General features: G+C 42.7%; 1 protein-coding gene across 1 annotated transcript in view; it reads right to left on the bottom strand.

Annotated features, from left to right (window-relative positions):
• LOC145344475 (tumor protein p53-inducible protein 11-like) overlaps positions 1 to 20,089 on the bottom strand; it is a 134,860-nt gene that overhangs the window by 48,225 nt on the left and 66,546 nt on the right. Inside the window, exon 2 of the mRNA XM_080191623.1 lies at positions 12,438 to 12,604. Within this exon, the coding sequence (XP_080047749.1) occupies positions 12,438 to 12,566 (129 nt within the window). The 5' untranslated portion in view covers positions 12,567 to 12,604. The remainder of the gene's footprint in view (positions 1 to 12,437; positions 12,605 to 20,089) is intronic.

The following is a 20,089-nucleotide window of genomic DNA, read 5'->3' as shown; positions in this document are numbered from 1 at the left end:
AAATAGTAATTTTATGTTTCTGCAATGTGGTTTATTCAAATGAAGACTGAGCAATGCACAGAGGAGTCTTGCCCTTGTGCCTTTGACGAGGGCAAAATAACACTTGTTAAATGAAGAACTTCTATTTTTTTAATCACTTTACAGGATCAGCGTGGCCCCTTTGCTCAAAGCTGTTGTGCTGTGTGGGTGTGTGGAACTATTAAAATAACTACAGAGAACAGTGTGATGTGAAGCAGTTTCCAGCTCCAAGAAGTAAAACCACTGATTTAATCCACATCTTGAATGTTGCGCAAACTTCCACTTCTCATGCCTGGCTGCATTTGAACCCAATATTGAATTGGTCGTTCTACAGGACTTGCATACATGATTTCCATCTTCCCTGACTATTCTGAACTCAATCCTGGGTCCCAGAGATGAAATGATAATGTTCAAACATACTCACACTCTGTATTGCAAGTAGAACAATGTCCATTATCAGTCAAGCCAAGAGCTAACCTCTTGTCCTCAATACAGAAGGATTAGCCTTGAAAAAGTTGGTGTTCAAGTTGTCGAACATTGTGTCTGCGTTACAGCAATAAAAATAAAAACTGAGCAGCAAACAAGTAGCAGCTGTGCTTCTGAACAGAGTGCTGAAATGAAAATCACTCTAATAAATCAGCAATTCAGCATGATTGGGGATTACTCAGTGTGTAATACAAGCCCATTATACTATCAGTACAACAATTAAACTCGCATGAATGGTTTCAGCAAGTGATTATAACAGCGCTTGTAACAACTCCTCTCATTGCCTCGGATATCATAGAATCGCTACAGTGCAGGGGGCCACTTGGCCCATCGAGTCTGTACCGACTCTTTGAAAGAGTAACGCGCTCAGGCCCTCTGTATCACCCGAACCCCATAAACCCACACATAATTCATCTAACCCACACGTTCTGGGACACTAAGGGGCAATGCAGCATGGCCAGTCGGCCTATCCTGTACATCCTTGGACTGTGGGAGGAAACCGGAGCACCTGGAGGAAACCCATACAGACACAGGGAGATCATGCAAACTCCACATAGACAGTCACCCAAGGCCTGAAATGAACCCTGGTCCCTGAAGCTGTGAGGCAGCTGTTGTAACCACTGTGTGCCACTCCAACTTAAATCAGATTAAATGAATTATTTTTACAAACAATTATAAATAGGAAAAAAACTCAACCTTGAAAACAGTACAGATTGTTATCTCCCAGCCGAGAGGTAAAAGACACACAGTACGGAGGTGATAAGGGGACATGATTGGTTTCACTGGTGGTTGAGTGGTCGGAACTCCACTTCCCCATCAGACTCTGTCACTAAACCACCCTGGGGTGCCTCTGTTGTGCCTGAAATGTGATAACTCGCATTTCAAGAGGATTACCATCCTCTTGGGAAGGTAGAGAAATGAAGTTGCTCTGCAGCAATGAAAGCTAATCTGCCCTAACCAACACTAGGTGGGTTTATACAATGAAGCATCTCGCTTGATAATCATTTTCTGGGACTGACCCAAAAATAAACCAATTTCTTTCATTCAATTCCACACAGGGCCATGATGTAATTTGAACCCATAAATTGTGGAGCATTAGTTCAAGGCCCTAACCACTATTCAACAAATATCTGCAACAACATGACACAACTAATGCTTTGCTCTAATTGATGTCATAATGTAACTAATAATGTGACAGAAGAAATAACATGTTGGATCTATGCAGTGACGGATGCTTCTCTGCATCTGTCTAGTGACTGATACCAGGACATGATTGATGCTAATGGTACATTTGCCATGACGACATGATTGATGCACAGGTTTTTTTCCCCCTTTCAAATGACTGTAACCTCCTTCACTAAACTGTCCCTTTCCAGAATTAGATGCCGCCTCTCTCATCACCTCACCTTAGAGGATTATGCCTTCAACCGCTTAAGCGTCACACCCTATCAGGCTCTCTCTAAAGCCTCCCCATTTTACTCATTTCAGATGCTCCTTGAAGATCATCTCTTCAACCAAGCTTTGCTGTCATCTCCTTAATTTGGCCCCTTATAAAAGTCCTTGGAATAATTCCGTACATTAAAGCTGTATGATAAATGTGAATGTTGATGTCCCGAATGATGGTTTTTTGTAGCATTTACTTCCAGCCAAGAGGAGTTGGGAAAGAGCTTTCTATCACACTTGTGCATTCTGAACATGTACAGCAAATGGATGCTTCCAAAGTATATTAAAAAGAGAGGCCAGAACGCACCTTTCCCTCAAATTGTGAGGATGAGGTTTGATTTGTTCCGAAGAGCTCTGAGAGATATTGGAGATTGAACTCAGAAAGTTAAATAATTGAACAACGAAGCATTTGAAAAAATAGCTTCAATTAGTTTACAGGAGCTAGTATAAGCCAGTCACATTTCTCACAGTTGGTGTACAGGCTGCCTGCAATAAAAGCAAAATATTGCAGCTGCTGGATATCTGAAATAAAAACAAAGTGCTGGAATAACCCAGCAAGTCTGGCAACATGTCTAAAGAGAGCGAGAAAAACAGAGTTAGTGTTTTGAGTCTGTGTGACTCATCTCCAGAACGAAAGAGATCAATTTGATGGAAAGCAGCATTGCTCTCACTTTGAGCACTTTGGGAGCATCTATTTGCTGTATGTGTTCAGAATGTACAAATGTGACAGAAAGCTCTGTCTCAACTACTTTAAGCCAAAAGTATCAGATACAAAAGACAATTCTATCATCTGGAACATAAACAAATTAAATTCATCATACAGCTTTAAACAGGATATTATTTGTGGGCGGCACGGTAACACAGTGGTTAGCACTGCTGTTTCACAGCTCCAGGGTCCTGGGTTCGATTCCTGGCTCGGGTCACTGTCTGTGTGGAGTTTGCACATTCTCCTCATGTCTGCGTGGGTTTCCACTGGGCACTCCGGTTCCCTCCCACAGTCCAAAGATGTAGGGGTTAGGTTGATTGGCTATGCTAAGAAATTGCCCCTTAGTGTCCAGGGATGCGTAGGTTAGAGGAATTAGTGGGTATAATATGTAGGGATATGGGGGTAGGACCTGGGTGGGATCATGTTCGGTGCAGACTCGATGGGCCAAAGGGCCTCTTTCTGCACTGTAGGATTCTATAATTCTATGATCTATTACTCCAAGGAATTTTATAAGGGACCATGCTGAGGAGATGATGTCAAAGTTTGGTTGAAGAGGTGAACTTCAAGGAGCATCTGAAATGAGGAAGGTGGGGAGGTTCCTCTGGACTCATATTTCAACGTCCCTTTGTTCCTCAATACTTTCTAGGGATCTACTGTTCATTGTGTATATCCTACCCTTATTAGACTTCCCAAAATGCATCAGCTCACACTTATTAGGATTAAATTCCATCTGCCATTGCTCCACCCAGTTTACCAGCTGATCAATATCAGTCTGTAGCCGAAGACTATCTTCCTCAGTATCAACAACACCACCAATTTTCATGTCCCCGGAGTGTTAGCTTGCGCCTCTGGATTTCTGGTCCAGTGATATTACCATTATGCCACTGTCTCTCCAGACATTGCAATATAGGAAACATTAATAAATGAATAAGTGTCTTCTTAGTCTGAACTTGCATTAGTAACAACTCCAAAGAAACTCTAAAATGTCTTCCCTTTTCTCATTTGTCAGTTAACTTTGTACTCTCGTGGACTCTACTGTTTGTTTTCAGTGAGATGATTGTAGCCAATTGGCTCACTAGCAGATCTCCTTTGGCATTGCTCTCAGTGAGCAGGCCATGTAATAAGCAGACAAATGTTAATGTAGTATTGTTGGGAGATGGAGGTGTCAGCATGGGGGGGCTGGGCTTGTGAGCAGGCTGTGTTGCTGTGTCATCTTGAGGAATCTGAAAGTATTTTGGGGTTAGCTCTTGTAGTTAACAGGAACAGAAGGTGAAGGACCATCCCTTCCAGGTAACTGCTGTACAAAATATCTTTGCAAGCAAGACCTTAACTTTGTAGTCACTGGTCATTTCAATTCACCAGATTGCTCTCATTCTCACATCTCTGTCCTGTGTGTTACACTGTCCCAGTTAAGCCCAACACAAGCTTATGGAACAACACCTCACCTCCAATTAGGCCCCTACTGCCCTTTAGACTTAACACTTCAACATCTTCAGGCCATGAATTCTGCCTTTTATTTTGATTACTCTCCTCCCCATCCCAAACGTCACTGCTGCCCCTGAATTGCCAGTCTGTATCTTGTCCTCATGTTTTTGTTTTCAGAGAGAGCTTTTATTCTGGACCTACTCTAGCCCAATGCTCCATTTATTTACTACAACCATTACCACTCCCTTAGCCTTTTATTCCATGACATCTTTGCTACTTGAACTTCCCCATGCACTAGCTCAGGCTTGTCTGACCTTTTTCTCCTTGGGGAGTCCACATTTTCATATCTTTCGCACTAAAGAGGCCAATGAGCAAATTTCAGGGGCAGCATGGTGGCACAGTGGTTAGCACTGCTGCTTCATAGCTCCAGGGACCCGAGTTCAATTCCGGCCTTGGGTCACTGTCTGTGTGGAGTTTGTACTTTCTCCCCATGTCTGCATGGGTTTCCTTCGGGTGCTCCGGCTTCCTCCTATAGTCCAAAGATGTGTGGGTTAGGTGCATTGGCCATCCTAAATTGCCCCTTAGTGTCAGGGGGACTAACTAGGGTAAATGCATGGGATAAAGGGTTCAAGTCCCGCCATTGTAGCTGGTGGAATTTAAAACAAATTAATGAAGTCTGGAATTGAAAGTAAATGAAGCTATCATCGATTATTCTTTGGTAAGACAGACAAACTTGATCAGCACATGGAAATATGATATTGTTGCAATCGCTGAGAAATGGTCGAAAGGAGGACAGAAATGGCAACTCAACATTCTAGGGAATAGAAGTTTCAGGCATGACGGGGGTAGCGGGGGAGATGTAAGAGAGGAGGGGGCATTGCATTATTGTTGGCGATTGGGAGGCAGAGAGTGGTGGGTGGCGTGTAGGGGGGATATCTGTAGGGGTGTCTGTGGGGAGATGGGTGATGATCGGGGGGGGGGGGTATGTGTGCGGGGGGGTGGATGTCTGCGGAGGGATCAGGGGATGGTCTGTGTGGGGGTCTGTGTGGGGGGAGTGATGTCCTTGAGGGTGGGAGGTGGAGGTTGACAGATCTCACATATACTGTGTAGACTTGTATACACTGGGCAAATATTTCCCAAACAAATTCCAAGTGTCACAAAAGTCTGTAAACTGGAGCGTTTAGGTCTGGAAAACAGGAGCATGGGCTCTCCCCAACTACCATGATGGAGGAAGGTTGGGCATTTTGTGATTGGAAACCTGTAACCAGCGGTGTACTATAGGGATCGGTATGGGACTCTTGTTGTTTGTTATATACATTAACGAATGTAGAAGGTATAATTACTAAGTCTGCAGATGACATGAAAATTGGTGGTGTTGTTGATACTGAGGAAGATAGTCTTAGGCTACAGACTGATATTGATCAGCTGGTAAATTGGGCGGAGCAATAGCAGATGGAATTTAATCCTAGTAAGTGTGAGCTGATGCAATTTGGGAAGTCTAATAAGGGTAGGATATACACAATGAACAGTAGATCCCTAGGAAGTATTGAGGAACAAAGGGACCTTGAAGTACGAGTCCAGAGATCCCTGAAGGTGGCAGTACAGGTAGATAGGGTGGTGAAGAAGGCATACGGAACGCTTGCCTTCATTAGCCGGGGCATAGGATATCGGAGCACAGATGTCAATAAAACATTGGTCAGGCCACAGATTGAATATTGGTCACCATTTTATCAGGAGAATTTGATAGTACTGGAGTGGGTGCAGAAGAGATTCACCAGGATATTGCATGGGTTAGAAAGTTTCAGCTATGAGTAGAGACTGGGTAGGCTGGGTTCGTTTTCCCTCGAGTTGAGGAGGCTGAGGGGGGGATCTGATGGACATGTACAAACTTATGAGAGGCATAGGTAGGATTGCTTGTAAGAATCTTTTCCCCATGTCAGAGGTGTCTAAAATCAGAGGGAATCGGTTTGAGGTGTGTAAGTGGTTTAGAGGGGATCTGAGGAAATGTTTTATCACCTGGAGGGTGGTGGAAATATAGAATGGAAGAGGATGATGGAGGCAGTACTCTTGCAACACTTAAGCAGCATCTGGATGAGCACTTAAATTACAAGGCATAGTAGGCTGTGGACCAAATGCTGGTAAATGGGATTAGTGTAGATTGGTATTTGATGGTTGGCATAGCCATGGTAGGCCAAAGGGCCTGTTTCTGACTTGATGCTCTTAAACCTATCTGGTTCACTAATGCCCTTTAGGGAAGGACATTTGCCTTCCTTACCTGATCCAGCCTAGATGTGATTCCAGACCCACAGCAATGTGGTTAACTCAACTGCCCAAAGCAAAGGCCTAAGCAAACCAAACAATTCAAGGGCAATTAGAGATGGGCAGCAAATGCTGGCCTTGTCAGTGACCCACATCCCATGAAAGGAAATCCCTTGGCTGATGAGGGTCAAGGAAAGAGCTCTATAAATAAATGTCCAGTCTTTCTTTTCTTCTTTGTTGGTTGAATGAGAGTGGGAATGTTGATTAAAGCCTCCTTTCCGTTCACAGACTATGCTCCACAATGTTTCAACAGGAAGCCTCACAGCTGATTCCTTTACAGGAAGTCTTCAGTCAATGGTAGGAAACTGCATCATCAGCACCCAGAGACTGAGGAAAATAGCAGCTGGGCTCACTTCATTCAGTTAGAAAAGGAGGCTGCTTTCTGGAGAAACTTGAACGCAGGCCTTTACAGCTTGCCCTGCGTGAACAGTGCCCTATTAGTTACACAGGTCAGATCAAGGTGTGAACAGAATCTAACTTGGCATGTTGATGATATCAGGAGGTTGGTTTGGTTTTAATCTTTGCATTTCCCACTCAGCTAGACGTACACAAATCACTAAATGCCAGTGCAGGGCATATCAAACAGCCAAAAAGGGCAATAGACTATTGGCCTGCTATTATCAGGACTGGAATATAAATGAAGGAAGTTTGGCTTTTGTTGTACAGGGTCTTGGTCAGACTCTCTCTGAACAGCATTCATTGCTGACAATCACAACTTAGGAAGGACATGTTGGCCTTGCAAGGGAGTGCAATACAGAATCATCAAAATTATACAGGGACTTAAACAGTTAAATTGAGAGGTTTCTTAGCAAGCTGTTTATTCCCTTGAATTTAGAAAATCGAAGAGTAAGAAAATGTAGATATTTAAAATGTTTAAAGGATCCAATAGGGTGGAGAGAAATAAACTATTCCCTTTAATATGGGCACACAGAATGAGGGGACATATTGTACTTTTACCATGAGAGAATTCTCATAGCTGCTTCACAGGAACATTAGAAAGCAAAAAAATGACACTGAGTAGGCAAGATGACCACAAGCTTGATCAAAGAGGGAGATTTGAGGGAGTGACAGCAGAGGAAAGTGAGGTAGACAAGGGAGGTATACCAGAGCATGGGGTCTTGTTACTGAAGGCATGGCCACCACTGGTGCAGCAAATAAAATTGGAGAAGCAGAAAAGACCAGAATTAAAGGATCACAGTGATTTGCGAGTGTTGTCTGGCTGGAGGAGATTAGATAGGGAGGAATTTGGAGCCAGTGCAGATCAGAAAGTGCAGGGATGATAAGGCAATGGATTTTCATGGGAGTTAAAACATGGGCAGTAGAGCTTTGATGAGCTCAGGTTTGTGGAAGATAGAATAAGGGAGAGCAGGCAGGTATGCATTGAATAGTCACGAGGCAGTGAAGACATGAGTGAGAATTTAGCAGCTGAGGAGTAGGGACAGGAGCAAAGTCAGGCGGCTTACTGAGGTGGAACAGACTATATTAGCAATGGCACAAGTATGAGTTCATTTCAGGATTAAATGTGACTCTGAGGTTGTGAACAGACTGATTTAATTTCAGGCCGTTGTTAGGCTGAAAGATGGAGTCAGTAACCAGGGAAGAGTTTGGACTGGGGATTTCTCAATGTTTAATTGGAGGAAATTTCTCCTTATCCAGTACTGGGTATTGGATCAGCAGCTTGATCATTTAGTAACAGTGGAGGAAGCGAGAAAGGCGGTGGGGAGGTAGAGCTGGGTGTTGTCAGTGTGCGTGTGAAAATTCACAACATGCTTTCGGGTGGTGCTGCTGGGGGCAGCACATTGACAGGAAATGAAGACGGCCCAGGATCGATTCTTGGGAGATACCAGAGATGATGGTGAGAAGACAGGAAAATAGCTACTGCAACTGGCTGTCTGGTTATGTTTAGATGGTAAAAAAAAATGGAACCGGGAGAGAGCTGGCCCACCTCGTTTGATGCTACTGGAGAAGGATGGTGTGGATAACCACGTCATAGGCCAAGGTGGACAAGGAGGGAAGGATGGTTCCCCCATGCCAACACTATAGTTAAGAAAACCCATCAAAGCCTCTACTTTCTCAGAAGACTAAGAAAATTTGGCATGTCAGCTCTGACTCTCATCAACTTTTACAGATGCATCATAGAAAGCATTCTTTCTGGTTGTATCACAGCTTGATATGGCTCCTGCTGTGCTCAAAACTACAAGGAACTACAAAAGGTCATGAATGTAGCCCAATCCATCACACAAACCAGCCTCCCATCCACTGACTCTGTCAACACTTCCTGCTGCCTCGGCAAAGCAGCCAGCATAATTAAGGACCCCATGCGCTCCGGACATTCTCTCTTCCACCTTCTTCCTTCAGGGAAAAGATACAAAAATCTGTGGCCGCGTACTAACCAACTCAAGAACAGCTTCTTCCCTGCTGCTGTCAGACTTTTGAATGGACCTACCTTACATTAAGCTGATCTTTCTCTACACCCTAGCTATGACTGTAACACTACATTCTGCATTCTCTTGTTTCCTTCTCTATGAATGGTATGTTTTGTCTGTATAGTGCACAAGAAACAATATTTTTCACTGTATATGCGACAATAATAAATCAAATCAAAAAATTATCTTTATCCCACCCAGTCTCATAAATGACACTTTACAATCTGAGCTAGGTTGCATATTGGCACAATGGGGGTTTTCAAGAATAAAACTGTTAGATGATCAAATAACGGGATCAAGGAAATTGTTGCCAAGGTGAGTAAATGGGGTTGAGGTACTTTTCAGCCCCAATCTAATTGGATCACTGGGGGTTAATTGACTTGCTGCCAGTAAATGAAAGCAGCATAACAATTTGCATCTGACTTTGACTCAGGGAGTGTTTCAGAGTCTTCAGAAAGTTAGAAAGCTTGAACGGTCAATCTTTAAACAATGAAGCCCATGTGGGGACATTATACATATATGATATCCAATTCAAAACAAAAGGGATGGGGGGGTGCAGCAGGGCTTACACTTACAACACTGTGCTACAGTTCCCCAGTATTAGATATTAACCGGAACAGATCAAACCAAAGGAGCCCTTTTCAACTTTTTGCCTTTTGATATCTCTGAATAGGCCTCAACTGGAGAATGGCATACAATTCTGGGCACCACATTTTAAAAAGGAAAACAAGGCTCTGGTCAGAGTAAGAGGAGGTTTCACCATTTCATTGTAACATTTCAGGAATTGCACTACCTTTTTACTGTTATTTCTCCAGTTAATAGCAGGGTAATATCACTACTTGCACCTTTCCTCAAATTATCTGCAAACTTTTTCCTGTTTCCTTCCTACTATTTGATGACTCACAGTATAGAATAGAAATAACAGTTCCTTTACTGTTCCTTAATATAGCCCGAGAAAACTCTCAAGACCTTTCTAATCCTGCCATTTCCCCATTTATTTATCCTTCCCCAATCTCTCCTGAATACGTTGTTGCCAGGTACATTAAGCGTCCAATCATCTCCTTGTTTGAGCCTGATCTCTGTATTGCCACCATGTCATAATCTCATATTGCTACTTCTAGCTGCAGTTCACCAACCTCATTGACTACATTTATGTAAATACACTTGACCATGCTAAATTAGTGTCCCAAAATGAGTAGGTTAGATGGATTAGCCATGGGAAATGTGTGAGATACAGGGTAGGATGGGGGAGAGGGCCTGGGTTAATACTTTGTCAAAGAGTCAGTGCAGAGTTGATAGGCTGAGTGGCCTCTTATGCACAGTAGGGTATCTATGAATCTATCGTTCACAACAAGAGTGCTCTTATTTTGTAAACTGTCTTTGGAACACCACTGGGTGTGAGCCAGGATGGAAAACGTAGATCATGCCACGCAGCATGGCAGCATTTTTGAGCAGTCTATATTTTATAATCAGCAAACAAAATAGCTAATGATTGTATAAAGACCAGAATACTGCATTCTAAGCACATTCAGACATCCTTCATAGACAATGACAGGAACTTTGGTCAGGAACATCCAAGTTTTCACATCTTCTGTCTACTGTGTTGACGTAACTTAGTGAAACAAAATAGTGAATGGGACCTGACCTAGCAGGTGCTGCAAGAGCTGTGTTATGTTCAGTGGTACCTTCATGTTCTTTTATAGATTTTCTGTAACTGCTATAAATGGAAAATATTGACTGGCACTTTGAACATAATACAGCTGTGTTTCTTTTTTCCATTTCTAGCTAGTCATAAATATGAAACAATCCTATTGAGGCTGGTCATCAGAGCAGCAAATTACATTTTGGTGACAACACCATTTTCACTTTACATTGAACCTTGTTGTTGTCTAAATCAGACACCAATCAGTTAGTGTTGTGACTTTAACAACTACAGTAGTGATATATCAACTGCCTGTTATAGCTAATAATAATGATAAACACTCTGGAAATTTCTCTCTGATGCACTGATTATTGTTGCTATTCAGATGTTTAGCAGAAAACCCTGTCCAAGACAATTGACATTGCATACTGTGTTATCACTCATTTATCACAGAATTACCATGCAGAGGCCATTTGGCCCATTGTTCTCACTGCATCTCTGAATGAGTATATCACCTGGTGCCAGTCCCCCGCTTTCTCCCCTTTCTCTTTGCATGTATTTCCTTTTCAAATAACATGCTCATTCCCTTTTGAATATCTAACTTAAACCTGCTTTTCCCATACTGTAAAATGGTGCATACTACATGTCTTAACCATTATGTGAAAGAGTTTCTCCTCACATCATTTCTGTTTCTTTCGCCAATTACTTTAAATTTGTCCTCCTTCATTCGTGATTCTTCCACCACCTTCCAATAGTTTTTCTCTATTTATATTTATTTGTTGGAAACAATCCAACATTTCAAAAGTTAGGGTATTCAAGATTGAGTTTCCTGAACCGGGGACTCTTCTGGAGATATGGTTTCCTGAGGACACAATACCTGATCAAGGGAATGTCTCTGGAAAATGGGGATGTATGGTCATCTCTACTCTAAATCCATTTTAGACATCCTCACATTCTCTCTTCCGAACTGCTCTTTGTTCTAATGCTGTTTTCTCTCGCAGTCCTCTGTGCATTTTGTTCCTCTTCTTTCAAGCTTCAGTCTGGTGACCTGCCCACCACTCCACCCCACACTATTGCTGATCACCTCCACTACTGAACCCAAGCATCCTTCACTGGTCTTACAACAAGCTGTGCTGGGCTCTTTGACTACCAAGGCATCACAGCTGAGTCTAATCTCATTTTCACTCAACAGCGACTCTTCGACAGATAACAGGGCGGCATGGTGGCACAGTGATTAGCACTGCTGCCTCACAGCGCCAGGGACCCAGGTTTGATTCCGGCCTTAGATCATTTCTGTATGGAGTTTGTACATTCTCCCTCTGTCTGCATGTATTTCCTCCAACAGTCCAAACATGTGTGGGTTAGGCAGATTGGCCATGCTAAATTGCCCATTAGTGTCAGGGGGACTAGTTAGGATAAAAGCATGGGTTTTATGGGGATACGGCCTGGGTGAGATTGTGGTCGGTGCAGACTCAATGGGCCAAATGGCCTCATTCTGCACTGTAGGATTCTATGATTCTACAAGTGGGAACCTACAGGTTTTCATTGAGCAAGTCCCAATGTATCAGCTTTTAATAAATGAAAGAGAGTAAAATCAGGAGTGAGGTGAGATTTTCACCCAGGGTTGGAAGAGAGACTACAGTGTTGTATTCTTCAGACAAGCAACTACATTGAGTTCCCACAGCCAGCCCTGCAATGGAGGAAGGCCCTAGAGGGTCAAACTGACATTTACAGATTATGAAAGTGTTCATCGTGGAAGTTCAAGTACCGACAAGTTACAATGAGAAAAGGAAGAGTGGAGAAGAACTTCCTACAATAAATTGATGAGTCATCAACAAGCTACTTGTTACTGTGCTGATTTTTATGATCTTATTGCTAAGCTGTGTTAAAGGAGAAATAGGCTGAACTCCTCATTTGGAGAACCCACCCAATCGCAGGGACACTTCCTGTAGAAGGGTGCAAAAGTCATTACCTTTGACCTGTGAACCTCTCCATCATCGTCCTTTCCACCGACTCCCAGGATTTTCCTGGTCTTCAGTCGGCTCACCAGGTCACTTTGGCTGTGTTTTTTTATTAGAGGAGGTTGCTGTTTGGCAGCCATGGTTCCCAGCGAGAGCCAGACCCGTTCGTACACTGAAACTGAGAGAAAGAAGAAGGCATGAGATATAGATGCACAGTCACAAATACAGACAAGTCAAAGTTTCATTACGCAATAATCTGTCTACCAGGCCAACCTATTCAGACGTGGCTCAGCTGGTAGCACCCTCACCTCTGGGTTCAAGTCCCACTCCAGGGTCTGAGTACAAAAATGAAAGTTAACACCCTGGTATCATACTGAGAGAACATTGTATTGTCAGGGGTGCTATTTCTGGATGAGATATTGAACCAAGGCCACTTTTCCTTGCCAGGCAGAAGATTCCACAGTGTATCCCAGGGGAAGAGCTGAGAAGTTACCCCAGTGTGTTGGCCAATATTTACACCTCAATCAACATCACAAGAAAATAGACTATCTGGTCACTGTCACACTGCTGCACGTGGGAGTTTGCTGAGCATATACTGACTGCTGTGTTTCCTACATTACAACAGTGACTCCACTTCCAAAACATATTTCATTGGCTGCAAAGTTCTTTGAGTCATCCGGTTTTATAAATGCAGGTCCTTCCTCTTCTTCTATTAGATAACCAAGTCATTATCACATTGCTATTTGGGGGAAATGGAGTTATAGTGGTAATGTCACTGGACTAGTAATCCAGAGACCCAGGCTAATGCTCTGGAGTTCAAATCCCACCATAGCAGCTGGTGGAATTGAAATTCAATGAATCAATCTGGAATTATAAGATAGTCTCAATAATGACAACCATGAAACTATCATCTATTGTTGTAAAAACCCATCTGGTTCACTCATGCCCCTTTAGAGAAGGAAATCTGCCATCCTTACCTGGTCTGGTCTGCATATGACTCCAGAGCTACAGCAATGTGGTTGACTCTGAAATGGGCCAGCAAACCAATCAGTTCAACAGCAATTGGGGATGGGCAACAAATACTGGCCCATGAAACCTATGGACGAATAACACTTGCTTTGCACAAACTGACTGATGCATTTCCTATATTCACTTCAAAAATACTTTGTTGGTTGTAATTTGCTTCCTTTTTTTAATGATGGCTATTTTGGGCAAGGCGCAGTACACACTATGCTTTATCTCAATACAAATCCACTGAATTACCATTATACTGAGGAAGCAGATAACAATTATCATTTGAATACAGCACTAGTGAGGAAATTCCCTTCCGCTATTATGCTTATCGTTATATATTATGGTCTTATTAAAGGGTACTTTGGCTTTAAAAAAATATACTTTATAGAAGAACTTCAACAGATGATTAATAACGTGCTGTATTGTTTATTCAAATCAAAAGCATGGAGCATAACCTATTACTGTTATGATGATATAGCATTGAGCGGGCTATTGGGTCTTGGAAGGTGGCATCCAAGTGGTAAATCTTTTTTCAAGAGAACCAGGATGGATTCAATGGATAGAATGGTCTCCTTTGGTACTGTTCTATTATGCTATAACAAAGTATAAGCAATACATAGATCAGATATCTATGTATGCAGGAACTTTCTGAATGAATGGAATGAAGGTGGGCTTAATGGCCTTATCTTAAGGTTTGTGATATGAAATTAGTGTGTTTCTCCTGCATGAGCAACAAGACATTTCTCATCTCACATTTTTACAGCAAGGATGCCTGGAAATCAATTTTATTTGCTCCACTGAAATTTGATTAAAATGTTATAGATGGAGGTGAGGTGTGTGGGTGTTTTCAATCTTGTCATTTTTACCACTAGTGTAAGGGAGGAACACCCCCTATAAAAAACACAATGTCACAAAAATCCAAATATTACTGACTCCTCCTTTGTCCCAATGTTTTTTTTTGTCATTTCTTCTCCAGAAGATTCTCACTGGGTCACAGCCACAGTTTAAAATGTATCCAGTCAGGTAGACATGAAGGCAATGTTTCCTCTGGTGAGGGAATCCAGAACAAGAGGACATCATCTGAAAATTCCAGGTGAGCGTAGGTTCCATGGGAATGTAGAGCTCTCTCTCTCTCTCTGGTGCTGGGACAATCAAAACGTTAAGGAACATAGAAAATAGAAGCAGGAGTAGGCCATTCAGCCCCTCGAGCCTATTGATCATGGCTGATCCCGCCTTCCCCTTCATATTCCTTGATCCCTTTCATTGTCTGGTTGGATAAGGGCATCAACTGATTTTGAGCAAAGGTGGGAACATGGGTTTGAGTGCAGATAATAATGTAATAGCTAGATAGCAGAGGAGGTTTGAGGGGTTGAATGGCCTCTTCTTTTTCCCACTTTATCCTTTGATACCTCTATCTGTGATAATAGACCAGGTTTTCTGCCACCCATTCGCTGGGTGTGTGAGTAATCAAAGTGCAGTCTGATCCTGTCCTGATCTTCCTCCCAGACCTTTCCAGCAGAGGCTGCAAAAAGGAGAGACAAGTGACATATTCTTCCCTTCTATGTCACAGAGCTCTATGTTGAATTGTAACACCTCATCTGATGCTCTGATCCAAGCCATCAAACTCAACATGGATCAGGGATAAAACCAGGGACTCCAAGTCTGTTTAACTTGGTGACATTAAAGCTGGGTTTGTTACCCATTCAGCCTCTCGAGAAATCTCTGCTCAATTGGGTCAAAAACAGAAGTCGTTTGAAAACAAGGGAAAACATGAACAACATGTTGTTTTGAAAAGTGACAAAGCATCATTCGTTCAGAGCCCAAGTTCAATCCATTTGAGTTAACACTGAGATGCTGCAAACTGTACTCTTGAAATCTTTGACTGTAACAAGAGTTTATATTTTAAAAATACGGCATATCGCATTCATCTTACAAATAAATAGTCCTTGTTATGTCATTTTGAGGCTAGAACTAGTCACATATAAACTCGAGAAGTTGTTCCATACTGATAAATAAACACCTGTTTTCTCTCCAGAGGAATGGGATTCGGGATTGTGGATATATTAAATATTAGAATGGATACAGATATTTTCATCCTCTGCTTGTCTCAATTTTGATGGATACTTTTCCATCCTTTTAAACTTCATTGGAGATTTTATTTGAAGACTTAGGGCATGATCTTACTGCCTGTTCACACCATGTTCCCACAGCAGCGTAGTTGGAAAATTTGGTGCCCAGCCTGATCTCGGCTCACTGCAGCGGGACAGGAAAATCCCACCAGCGTGAACAGCTGTAATATTCTGACCTTAGACTCATTCAAAAGCCTGGTCTTCCACTGGATATTTTTTCCACAACACTTGTCTGTTAGTAGAAGTCAAAAGCTGCAGTCTGACCACAGATGATCTGCTCCATTATCCCACCAAGTCAATAGCATTTTAGTTAGTTTAATATTTCATCTGTTTATCAGCAATTGAAATGGACAGTGAAAACTTTTTCATCACTTTATTCTGATAAAAGAATCAGTTGTGAGTTGTTTTTGTTATAGTTCAAAAAGAGAAACTTTGAAAATTGATTAAATGCCAACAAGAGCAATGCAATTTCTAAAATGCACATGCTTTCGGAAAGCATATTAAACCAAGGTATTTAGACTTTGAGTACTCATGTAAATGTAAGTAAATAAAAGAAGTTGGATGGTGATCCTTCAATTAACCGTTATTAAGCACATTATGCTATAGTTACTAAATATACACATTGTAAATATTGACACCAGTGTAACATTGGGAAAGAAGCTCACTTGTAGATACTTCCATCAATCTACAGAACTGGCACTATGTCCAGGAGAGAGAGGTAAATGTGAACTCCTTTATGCTCTTGCTGTTTGCCTGCATACAGAGCTGTTCTCATGTTTGTCATTGGCTGTGGAGTGTTCCCCAAACCCTCGGTTTGTGATGTGAATTCTTCAAGTGACACACAGCAAAGTTCCTGTAGAGTTTTGCATTGAGACAAAACATTTTTGAATAAAAGAGGTCAAGATGGAGGGGAAAGGTGACAGTCTAAAATTTTAAACTCAGTGTTGAATCCTGAGGGCAGTAGTGTGCCTAATGGGAAGATGAGGTATTGGTCCTCCAGTTTGTGTTGCTGGAGCACTGCAGCAGATCAAGGAAAGGCATGTGGACATGAGAACAAGATGCTGAGCTGAAATGGCAAGTGTCAGGAAGGTTGGTGACATGCTTGGAGATGGTGTGAAGGTGTTTCAGAAAGCAGTCACTCAGTCTGATGAAGAAGGTGCCAGAAACCAGGTTCAATTCCTGGCTTGGATCACTGTCTGTGTGGAGCCTGCACGTTCTCACTGTGTCTGCACGGGCTTCCTCCAGGTGCTCCAGTTTCCTCCCACATTCTGAAAGATGTGCTAGTAGGTGCATTGACCATGCTAAATGCTCCCTCAGTCTACCTGAACAGGCACTGAAGTGTGCACCTAGGGGATTTTTACAGTAACTTCATTGCAGTGTTAATGTAAGCCTACTTGTAACATGAATAAAATTAAACTTATAAATCTAAACTTAAACTGAAAGTACGCCCTTTAAAGGGGATGTTGTGTACCTACTGCGGTTGCAGGAGAAGATGCCATGGAAAGGAGTTGGGGACAATGGAGCGGTAGGTTAGTATGTCACAGAGGAAATGGTCCCTGCAGGATGCTGGGAAGGGTGAGGGATAGATGTGTTCTATGGTGGCAGCATGCTGAATAAGTGTGGAAATGGGGGATATTTTGAATGCAGAGGCTAGTGGGGTGAAAAGTGGGGACAAGGGCAACAATGTCATGGTTCTGGGAGGGCGGGGTGAGGGCAGAGGTGTTGGGAATGGGTTGGATTGTTTTTACTTCATTCATGGGATGGGGGCATCACTGGGCCGCATTTATTGTCCATCCCTAATTGTCCATGAACTGAGTGGCTTGCTAGGCTATTTCAGAGAGCGTGGCTGTGATCTGGAGTCACGAGTAGGCCAGACTAGGTGATCACAGCAGATTTCTTACCTGAAAGGATATTAATGAACCAAATAGGTTTTTACTGACAATTGACCCAGATTTTTATTGAATTCAAATTTCCCCAGCTGTGGTGGTGGGATTTGAATCCGGGTTCCCAGAGCATTACATTGGGTTTCTGAATTAATAGCCAATGGAAAATAGCATTATGCCACTGCCTCTCTTGGGTCACAATCAATCACAAGGGGTTGGGGGAAAGTAGGGGAGTGGGGTTGAGGAGGGTAGTGTGAGGAAGGTGGAGGGGGGTTGAGGAAAAAGGCAGACATGTTGAAGGTGGCATCATCAGAACAGATATGATGGAGGTGTAGAAACTGGGAGAATGGGATGGGGTCCTTCCTGCAAATGGGGTGTGAGCAGCTGTCACCAAGGGAGCTGTGAGAGTCAGTGGGTTTGTAATGCACATTGGTGGTCAGTATACCAGCAGAAATAGAGACAGGGATGTCAAGGGACGGGAGGGAAATATCAGAGATGGACCAGGTGAAGGTGAGAGAGGAGTGGAGATTTGAAGCAAGATTTTTTTCCACATCTAGGTGAGAGCATGAAGCGGCACTGATACCTGCTGAATTTTACCACCCCACCCACCATGGAATCAGAGAGGTGGACGGCAGATAATGAAAATGTCTATTGATCTCGGGTGGGAGTTCCCGGTCTCGGGTTGAGCGAGGCCATTAAATCCTGCCAACTGTCGTTGATGCAATGGGGAAAAGGGTTCTGCGAGTGGGCCTGAATAGGAAAGGAACAAGGAATATTTCACATAACCCACAAAAAGACAAGCATAACTGGGACCCATGTGAGTACCCATAACCTCACCACTTATCTGCAGGAAGTGAGAGAAGGAATACAGGAATAAGATAGAGAATCTGGTGAACTGGTGTGACAACAATGATCTCTCCATCAATGTCAACAAAACATGTAGATAGTCATCGACTTCAGGAAGAGTAGAAGAGAACATGCCCCTGTCGGCATCAATGGTGATGAAATAGAAATAGTCAAGAACTTCAAGTTTTTAGGTATCCAGGTCCCAACAACCTGCCCATTCCAACGCTATAGTTAAGAAAGTCCACCAACATCTCTACTTTCTCAGATTAAGGAAATTTGGCATGTCTGCTACAATACTCACCAACTTTTACAGATGCACCATGGAAAGCAATCTTTCTGGTTGTATCACAGCTTGGTATGGCTCCTGCTCTGTCCAAGACCACAATAAACTACAAAAGGTTGTGAATGAAGCCCAGTTCATCACACAAACCAGCCTCCCATCCATAGACTCTGTCTACACTTCTCACTGCCTCAGAAAAACAACCAGCATAATTAAGGATCCCACGAATCCTGGCCATTCTCTCTTCCACCTTCTTCCATCGGGAAAAAGATGCAAAAGTCTGCGGTCACGTACCAGCCGACTCAAGAACAGCTTCTTCCCTGCTGCCATCGGACTTTTGAATTAACTTACCTCGCATTACGTTGATCTTTCTCTACACCCTAGCTATGACTGTAATGTTACATTCTGCACTCTCTCCTTCCCTTCTCTATGAACAGTGTGATTTGTCTGTGTAGCATGCAAGAAACAATACTTTTCATTATATATTAATACTTATAACAATAATAAATCAAATCCAATCCGATTAAATCAAATCAAAATGTTAATGAAGAAATTGTTGAGAGAGAGAGACTACATTTAGCCAGGAGGAGAAGAGTAATGGTGGATGGGCTTTTCTAGCCTCTATTCAAGGAAGGTTCAGATAACCCTCAGACCCTCCTGATGGGGGATGGAGGTGTAGAGGGGTTGGATGTCCAAAGAGGAGGTAGTTAGGGTCAGGAAACTGGAAATTGTTGATATGGTGTAGGGCATCAATGGAATTGGGAGTGTAGACAGGAAGAGACTGAACAAGGGAGAGTGAATGGAATCAAGATATGGAGAAAAGTGTTCTGGGGGCAGGAGCAAGCTGACATGAAAGATGTACTGGTTAGGTGCTTTAGCCATGCTCAATTCTTACTCAGTGTACCCAAACAGGTGCTGGTAGTGTGGTGACTAGGGGATTTTCACAGTGACTTCATTGCGGTGTTAATGTAAGCCGACTTGTGATATTAATGAATAAACTTTTTAAAATTTGTGCTACAGAATTTCATGATGAACTATGGAGGAGGGAAAACTGTTTTAATTTTGTTTTAAATGCTTCCTGCCTCCAATCAATGATCCTGTCTCCATGTAGCTCATATAAAATCTAACAGCTGCTAAAGTCTGGTCACATCCACAAAAATTCAGTCTACAGCCAGTCAAACCACACATTCCACCAAACTCATTTTGCTAAACTTTAGCATCTGCCATTGTGTGCCAAACTAAAGGACTACCAATCAAGTTGGGGCCAAAGATGAGGACTATCTGGGGTTCACTGAAGGTTTGAGACCAGCCAGTATCGAAAAATCCCAAACTTCCCACTGTTGAAAAGGGGAGCTCCCAAGCTTGAAATTCCTCAATGCACTGCCAGTGAGTTATGGGGTGAGCTCAGTAGAATTCAGCAGAACAAGTTGGCACATCACACTTGGGAGACCGGGGAGTGGGACAGAGGAAATGCCTGAGGATGCAGCTGCAGCATTTACAGCTGAACAACT

Source organism: Carcharhinus amblyrhynchos, chromosome 6 (genome assembly GCF_965287045.1).
Source record: "Carcharhinus amblyrhynchos chromosome 6, sCarAmb.v2.hapA, whole genome shotgun sequence".
NCBI lineage: Eukaryota > Metazoa > Chordata > Chondrichthyes > Carcharhiniformes > Carcharhinidae > Carcharhinus > Carcharhinus amblyrhynchos.
The sequence above is the reverse complement of the archived record's forward strand: the minus strand, read 5'-3'. Positions and strand labels throughout refer to the sequence as shown.